Below are 9078 nucleotides of genomic sequence, written 5' to 3'. Positions count from 1 at the left end.
GACAGTTGATTGACAGATGCCACAACATCTGGCTTTAAAACCATTGTCTTTGCAAAATTACAATGAATTATGGGTAAAATATGTACTGCACATTTTTGTAATCTTTGATATGACTGACTATGCACCGTTTTTTTTCTATATAATTGATCCAATTTTTTCTGAGACTTGTATCTTTTGACAAGGCGTGAAAAGACACATTGCAATCTCTGCAATCTTTAATCCCAGAATAATAAGGCATTTTTCACGTGGATACTTAACTAATGTTAGCAGCAGACCCGCACAATATGTATTTGAGGATTTGGTCGTGGCTTTGAACTTGGGAGTGCACACTACATAAATATTCATACTGGGTGATTGTTTTGGCCACCGCACATTGGTCAATGCAAATTAGAAGCATTTGTGACGTCACGATTGCGATCTCAAAACCAACAATACTAAATACTCCACCAGATGGCAATGTCGAGCAATGTATAGTTTTTAGGAAAATAAATCTAATTAATTACATACATGTATGAAATAATTTTAACATCAAAGTGTAAGTAACCTGATAATCTTTACACATATTTGAAGTCATGATTTTTACTGCAAAGGGTCTTTAACTGTAAATTTGATAAACACCCATTTGCTATAACTGTTCCAAACCATCAAATCTCCATTATACAAATGCATCAATAACAGCTTTTAAGACTAAGATTAATGTTCTCTTTGCCTGTCTGCAAGTAGTATTTAATTTGTTGTGAACATTTGCCCATTGGTTAGTTGCACAGTGCAACTTCCCCAAAAAATATGTCTGTGTCTGTTTTCTGTAGTCCCTTAAGTGAAAGAGAAAGATTATTTTCATCCAACCAGGGCTCTCAAGTGACTGTGAGATGTGGATGCCTCAATGTGGTGACACTGTACTTAGCAGCAGGCACTTTGGTATGTGAGTTCTTACTGATTCAGTCTGTTAAATCCTTTGTAGTTCTGCGACAGGAAGCAATTAAACATTTCCTCCCTTCACAAAATAAAGACACTTATGTTTCAGAAATCAGCAGACACACTACGACTACTTTTCTAAGTAACAAAAAGAAAAGATTAAAAGAAAATGTTTTTTCCCAAGCAGTTAATAAAGAAAGGCAAGACTCCTTGTTTTCTTTAAAAAAATGAAATCTCTTTAATGTTGGCTGGATGATCGATGATCCATTCTGTATGAATGACAAAAATACTCACAGCAAAGTACAGTCGGAGCAGGACACAAACTGGGAACATACTTTCTGTTCCAATCTTTTACCATCCCTCAAACTGGGCATTAGGTAACAACCTCCCTGTCCCATCCCACCCCATAGTCCCAAAACGACAAAATTCAAACCCCACTGTACAGTTAATGAAAAGACCTTGATCCCCGGCTCATGAGGAAGGGTCAGGGTATCCAGGAGTGGTCTCTCTTGCTTGGTCACATGATCAGGGCTAACTGGCGACACAGAGGACTTCCGGACTGTTCCATGAAGCCACAGGAGGACACCACATGCAGCCATAATGGATTTGGTTCCTGATAAGGTTAAATCCAGTTTTCGGGATAAAACTAGGCTGTGGGCCTTTTCCTGATTTATGGACAACAAAGAAAAACACAGATCAGTTTTATACCTATATTGCACTGGCTTTTGCAACAGAGGAATCTTGCTATTCTCGGTTGCCCTTAGAGAAAACATAGTTCTGTAATGTATTACATTCATACATAACACAGTCATGTGCACTACAATTAAGAAATAAATAAAAGAAAACTATAGTATAGTAAATTACAGATTCTGAAATATCTACAAAATGCAGTGCAAGTGTTGAGGTCATGCACCAAAGTAAAATAACCACTACAATGCATCTTATTTCTGTGGATATCACTCGCAATAGAAGCTTTCTACAAATTGCACACTGTGAACCTTTTCGATCACTTTTAGTTTTGAGTTCTGTGAAACATCAAAGGCATGACGAGCACTTATCTAGCCGCTATGTCATTCTCACGTAGTGCTTATGAATATGTTACGTATGTGTTATGACTATGAAGTTAATGCATAAGCATGAACCCATGATATGTTGAAATAGATGTCGTTTTGTTTCTTTGTGTATTCAAATAAAACAATACAATGTTGCGGCCATCTTAAGACAAATTTTCAAAGAGCTGGCCTTGGGTAGCAGACAACATTCCATCTGGAGCAGATTCATTCCTGTGGAGCTTTTTACAGCTACACAACAGCTGAAATGCTGTGGAGAATGGAAGTGATTAACATAATAAAACCAAAAAAGGACAGAAACATTAAAACAATCTGGGGAAAGACACTAATTTACATGTAGGAAAAAAAAAATATATATATTTTTTTTTGGAGGGGGGGTATGCAAAAGCTCTATTTCACAGTATAAATAATCACGTACACCATAATGTCATTATTTGGTACGCTTTTTTCTGTTTGTGATATATCCTGTGAAAGCTATGTGATCACAATCATAAAGGAGATTACATTTAGGCAGACACCAGTAACCGGAGAGCACCGATGAATTGCATACAAAAAATGTAGCAGTTCCACTATAACTGTTTGCAGTGACAGTTAATACCATCTGTTGCTTCTAAATATCACCAGAAATTGACATGGTTATTACATAGCCATCTGTGTACTGGTAAATAAAGCACTACCAAAACAACCCAGGGGAAATCCCCCATACTACAATCTCTCACCCTCTCCCCCTCCCTCCCACACACACACACACACACACACACACAGACACAGACACAGACACACAGATCTTGCATACAGTGAAAGAGGAGCATCCCCGACAGACAGACTACGGTTTTAGGAGGCAACACGACTTAAGGACTGCCTTTACATTCTCCACAGCTAGAGGGCACCAAAGAGGCACTGGTGTTCTACAGGAAAACAATGAATCCATTACTTTGACAGAAACTTGGAAGTAGGACACAGAGGACTTGAATTTCATGAAATAAAATAACAATAGTATTCAACCTTTAAAGATTTTTGACAGTCATTTGTGGCTAATTTTTCCAGAAGTCATCAATGCCAAGACACCACTTTCACAATCGAATGGTCCCCCGCAAAATGCCATAATCACGAGAACACTGGAATGACTGGCCATTTTATACACATATTAAAGAAACTGGTAAAAACACTTATTCAGAAAAAGTCTGTCCTTGTTTATATTAAGATATAGCTCTAAATCTTTGATAAAATACGTTAGTATACCTTCAGCCATTTGATCCAGATACGCTGACAAATTTAATACGAGCCAGCCTAGCCTCGACTTCCTCATAACCGCTTAAAGGTGATTTAACAACAAAGGAGGGAAAGGCCATTTTATAAAAAGTCTCTTATTAATGATCTGAGAAGCTATTATATTGCATTCAAAAAGCGTTTCAGGCTGCTTGCTCAGTCTTGCTGTAATTAAAACTGTCCTCTGCCGGAAAGCCATCATTTACAAATGCGTCTGTCACTTAAGCGCACGCCGTTCAATGTTTAATGAAACGCATTTTTAACACAATTTCTTTTCTTTTTACAAATAATGCGAAATTGCTTTTGTCCTGAGGAGCACCCAAGCTCATGCAGATCTGTGCACTCTCTCTAGCAGTGGGCTCTCCGCCCAACCGACTCCCTGTCTACAGTTCAGAGTGAACTGCAGGAATTATGTGTAACCGAGTGCCTGACAATACAACCCCTCTCGTAAATACAAAGCTCCTCTTCATAGATAAAACAATAAGGTGTCTGTTGAGCGGGAGAGGGAGGTGCGTCAGTCACCTCTAGTGAAATTTCAGGCCGGGGGGTGTGGGGGGGGAGGGGGTATAGAAGGACACAGCGAGCGAACGATTCAGGAACGGTACCGTCGCCGATCCCTTCCGCACGGTCGTGAGAGGGGCCTCCTACTTCCCCGCCTTTGGGCCCAGGGGTATTTAAGGGAACAAATAATTCAAGAACGGAACTGTCGGCCAAGAGGGGCGTCCTATTTCCCCCCCTCCCTCTCTCCGCCCGCCCGTGCTACCACTTGTTGATGATGTGGTTCATGTAGTCCTCGGTGGGCAGCCGCGACCCCTCCTCGGCCCCCTCCTCCCTGGGCGCGTCCGGGCGTGAGTGCCGGCTCTGGGCCCCGCCCTGGCTCCTTAGCATGAGCCTCTGCTCCCTGCGGTCCAGCTGCCGCTTGTACTGGTAGCGCTGCTGGAAGAGGTCCTTGGCGTAGTCGTAGAGCTGCACGTCCAGCTCGTTGAGCTCCTCGATGCGAAGGATGGTGTCGTTGTCCACGTCCACCCCGCCTGCCCGCGTGCTGTTGTACTGCACGAACGGCCGGATGAAGCGCAGCCGGAAGGTCCTCTCGAAGAGGTACTGCGTCTTGCGCTGGAACTCCGTCAGGCCGAAGAAGGCCATGTCGCGCAGGTTCTTCTTGGCAGACTCCAGCAGGAGCTGGGCGCGCTTCTTCTCCGGGACGAAGGACATGTTGTAGCAGCCCACCAGGCTGAGGTCGGCCAGCATGCGCACCTGCCGGTTGTTGGCCAGGTTGTAGGGGCAGTCCATGAACTGCTGCAGGGTGCAGCCGGACCAGTCCGTGCCCTCGTAGCAGGAGGGCAGCTCGTCGGGCGTGGGCGTCCGCCCGTCGCACATGTGCAGGGACGTCTTCCAGGTGGCTCCCCGCTGCACGTGACGCCACTCGCTCAGGTAGCGGGAGACGGGGTCTCGCAGCAGGGTGATGTAGTAGAACTTCCTGCCAGGGGAAGAGAGAGGGAAGGAATTAGCTTAATTAAAGTGCAAAATCACACACTTATTTATTAACCTTAATTTATACAGGGTATGTTTATTTATATGGAGCAGCAATGCCCTGTTAATGCCCTCCCCAAGTAGCCTAATCTGCATGTCTTTGTATAGTGGGAGGAAACCGGAGTAACCGGAGGAGACCCACGCAGGCACGGGGAGAACATGCAAACTCTACACAGAAAGGCCCTGGGTGGGACCCTCTGTGGCGACAGTGCTGTCTACAGCCCCACTGTGTTGCCCACATATGATATATGATTAGGATCAGGGCCGCCCGCAGGATTTATTTCCAAGGTACACAGAAAAAAAAAGAATGGGGGGAGAGGGCAAAGAGGGGCAAGGGAGTTTTAGAGGGTAGCACATAGTAAAATATCTTCGCACCACCTGATCCAACTTCCTAATTCCATACAACCAGGAGGGAAATATTCGCAAATAAGCACCCGTTCAAAAATAGTTTACCTTAGCGCTGGTTGCTAGCACAGCCAATACCAACAATACAATCAAACAATTTGATTGACTGTCTGGTGTTTTATCGTTCATGCAGCTAGAAAATTACTCTGAAAGTGATCCCAACGATATTGTTTGTCACTGTCGTCATCATCATAGTTGTGGTATGGATTGAAAAAAAAATTCCAAACCTACTGAAAGGGTTCAAAGAGTTAAAGCACAGAGCATAGCAGAGATCAGCAATCAGCAAACAGGGCCACGGGGATGAAGGTAAGGAGCAAAAATAGATCCGAGCAGTTAAACGAAATGAAGAACTAGGGCCAGCACTGACTGCTGCCATTAATCGTCCGCCAGGGAATGGCGGCGTTCTCCCCGTGGTTAATGAATCGAGCCGATGACTTTGCCGTCCTAGACGGACGCGCTTTAAAAATAGTCGCTTCCGATACGGGTTCCGTGCATTCCCCACGTCTTGGGACGTCGTCTCCGGGGCAAAGCGAAGGTTCCCGAGCTTACTCTAGTGCAGCGGTCCTCACTCCTGGTGCTGGAGAGCCGCAGGGTGTGCTGGCTTTTGTTGTTACTCAGGACCTAATCAATTAATTAAAGCCGTTAATTACACGGTTAACTCACCTCACCCGGTTTTCCTGGGTCTGAATTGGTTGCTGATATTAAGGGGAAAACAAAAACCGGCACGCCCTGTGGCTCTCTGGCACCAGGAGTGAGGACCGTTGGACTAGTGATTATTCCAGCAACTTCCGCGGCAACGTATGCGCATCACTTTTGCCGGGGGGAAGAGATGAGTGAGAAGGACTCTAGCAGGGTGCAAGTGTAAAGACGCCTTACAACACACACACACACACACACAACCACCGTCCGTTGCCCCAATTGCCCCACAGGCTTTCCCGACACACTGGAAGGTCTGGTGCTCATCTGATTATCTCCCTCCACCCCCCTCACGTTAATGCAATTGCGGATGGCATTCCGCTCCGTCCCCGACCGACGCGCTACCTCAGCAAGTCAGACATAATGCAGCCTAATGTGATAAAGTGGAAGAACTCTGATAATGAAGCTGATTGATGCTAAATTCCATGTATCCGCGCGGAGCTTCGTGCATATTTGCATTAATGGGGGCCTTTTAAGTACACCAACAGAGGCATCCGTGAAGCAGCCAGCCAGCCAGATGGGCTGTCTTCCTATTAATCATTCTGCGAGAGACCCCAGTTCATTTATTTCATCATAATCAGCCAATTAATTCCACATCAGAGGATTAACAGTTTGCCCATTTTCGTTTTCGTTTTTTTCCGTCCGGGCTCCTGGTGCGATGTTTTTATTTCCCTGTCGGAAAAGGGCCGCGAGAGGCAGGGTGTAAGACTCGTAACCTCCCGCGATAAAACCACCAGCGCCTCGAACCGTGGGGTTTAGGGGGAGGCAAAGTGCTGCACTTCACTCGCAGCTCGACAGGTTCCGGAACGTTCCGTCGGCCGCCCCCGCCCCGTGGCCTCGCCCCCGCGTCCTCTGCTCGGGAGCTGTGTGCGATTGTGCGTGGCGGGTCGACGCGAGGGAGCGGGCCGCTCCTCTCCGGAAAGAGGCGGCCTGCCGAGAGGTCCCAGTTTCCAAAAAAAAATCTGATAAAAAAACCAGAAACCCTCCATGCTTAATTGTCGGTGGCTCTCTACGGCATCGTTTCTCAGATTTTCACCCTGCGCTGTACATGTCATTAATAAAGTAGAGTCTCGAGCACAGCAGGGAGGGAGGGCGAGAGAGAGAGAGAAAGAGAGAGAGAGATCATTCATCCTGCTGACTCCACAGTGGCTCCTAATCTTGATTTATCTCCCAGCCCTGGGGAAAAACAGTCCAAATTCATAAACGGGCAGGAGAGGGGGAAAGGCTCAAACAGTACCAGACACAAGATGAAGTATTACGGTGAGAAGAGGGCTGTGCTGCTGATGGGAGCCATATGGAGGTATAATGGATAACGGACGTCTATGGTAAGCAGACTCCCTCTTTTAACCCTCGGTCCTCGGTGCGGCCCGATGGACAGACCGATGGACGGACGGAAGGACGGTGATACTGCAGCGAGCGTTTGGCTGTTCGGCTGATGGGCTTCCTGCTGTGTCCCACCATGACTGATAGAAAAGATGCCCGGATGCTCAAAATACAACCAACACGTGCCTCTCTATCTCTCCCTTGGCGTTTCTCTATTGTTCTCTCCCTTCCTCTCTCTCCAGCTCTCTCTGTCCCCTGCTTTCTATCAAATTCAAAGTGCTTTATTGGCATGACAAAATTTCCATTTGTATTGCTAAAGCATGGCAAGGAACATGTGAAACATCAGATAAACAAAGAAGAACCATCTATCTCTCTCTCACTGGCTCTCTCTCTCTCATAATCTCTCTCAATTGGCTTTATTAGCATGACAAACATAATGGGATATTTGTATTGTGAAACAAACTCATTCCAGGGAAACAGCACAATACTACAAAATCTTCCTCTTGCCATTTCTTGCCCCCACTGCACCCTTTTTTTCCTCCTTCTCCGTCTCTCACTCACACATACACACACACAATAATAATAATACATTGAATTTATTATGCGCCTTTCATTAGAAATAAAATCTTAAGGCATTTCAGAAGAGAGACATGCACACACAGCAGACCCCTCTAAGCACTGCCATTGTGTTCCTCCTCACACTAAGTTCATTATTTATTTTATTTGCACAATGAAGATGAAGCTCCTCTTCAGTGGCAACCAGATCCTCCATTTTGGGAGTCTTGCTTTCATTTCATGGAGGTAGATAATCACTCCTGTACTGGATCACTGAAATCTTTAGGATACACCTGCAGGTGTAGCTGGTGCTTATAGAAATGACCGAGATGCAGTATGATTGCGCTAATTAAATTAAGATTAAAATAAATAAAATTAAGAGCAGAAGTTGCCACAAAATCCTGAAATGCACTCCTGGCCTAAATGACTGCACAGAACATTTATGCCAGCAGCCAGCTCTCATTACAGCTGAAACCCCGCCCCAAATACCCCCCACCCCCCCCCAAAAAAAAAAAAAAAATCTTTTGCTCAGCAGTTCAGCTGCCGCAGCCCACCTTGGGAGTCAAACTGGCAACCCCCCTGGGTCCAGTGTGACGTGTAAAGTGGTGCACGAGAGCTATCCTTCAGCTATCCATAACCTGAGCCACACCTGCTGGTCGCACCCACTCGCTCCGTTTTAACAGCCATCTTGCTATCACCAGTCCTCTCAACATCAACGTCTAGGACCACTTAATCATCCCCCGCCTACACACTCTGTGCTCCGCACTCACTTTGATACTTTAGGGTTGTCACTGCAAACGAATAGACACGGCTGTAGAAGAGACTATTTTTAATGAAATCCAGCTCACGTTTCTGGTTGCGGTTCAAAGGCTGGATGAGCATGCAAGTGTTGTGACCAGACCTGGGTCTAAGCTTTACTCAGCTGGTCTGGGTTACCGGGCAAGAACATTATATTACATTTTACGTGAATGCTATTCGGCTTATCCAGAGCAACATACAGTTGATTAGACTGAGCACTGCAGGGTTAAGGGCCTTGCTCAAGGCTTTATATGCGGATCTCATTGCGCCCGCACTGGGGATCGAACCACCGACCTTGTGTGTCCCAGTCATGTACCTTAACCACTATGCTACAGGCCGCCCCTGAACAAACCGAGCACAGAATCTCAAGAACCTTAAGTATCCAAAACAACCATGTATTTGACCCAGGTGTAATTGTGACTGTGTTACGTTGAGGCAGGACACGTGCCCAGTTGATAAGTTGCTGAGGAACAGACAGGGCTGTTAATATAAGAGGCTAAGCAAGCGTGTTAATATC

General features: G+C 45.7%; 1 protein-coding gene across 1 annotated transcript in view; it reads right to left on the bottom strand.

Annotated features, from left to right (window-relative positions):
- Nucleotides 1–2733: 2733 nt before the first annotated feature.
- LOC133126937 (heparan-sulfate 6-O-sulfotransferase 1-A-like) overlaps nucleotides 2734–9078 on the bottom strand; it is a 116315-nt gene continuing 109970 nt past the window's right edge. Inside the window, exon 2 of the mRNA XM_061239455.1 lies at nucleotides 2734–4731. Within this exon, the coding sequence (XP_061095439.1) occupies nucleotides 4014–4731 (718 nt within the window). The 3' untranslated portion in view covers nucleotides 2734–4013. The remainder of the gene's footprint in view (nucleotides 4732–9078) is intronic.

Source organism: Conger conger, chromosome 4 (assembly GCF_963514075.1).
Source record: "Conger conger chromosome 4, fConCon1.1, whole genome shotgun sequence".
Classification (NCBI taxonomy): Eukaryota; Metazoa; Chordata; class Actinopteri; order Anguilliformes; family Congridae; genus Conger; species Conger conger.
Note: the sequence above shows the minus strand (reverse complement) of the source record. Positions and strands in the feature narration are given on the sequence as shown.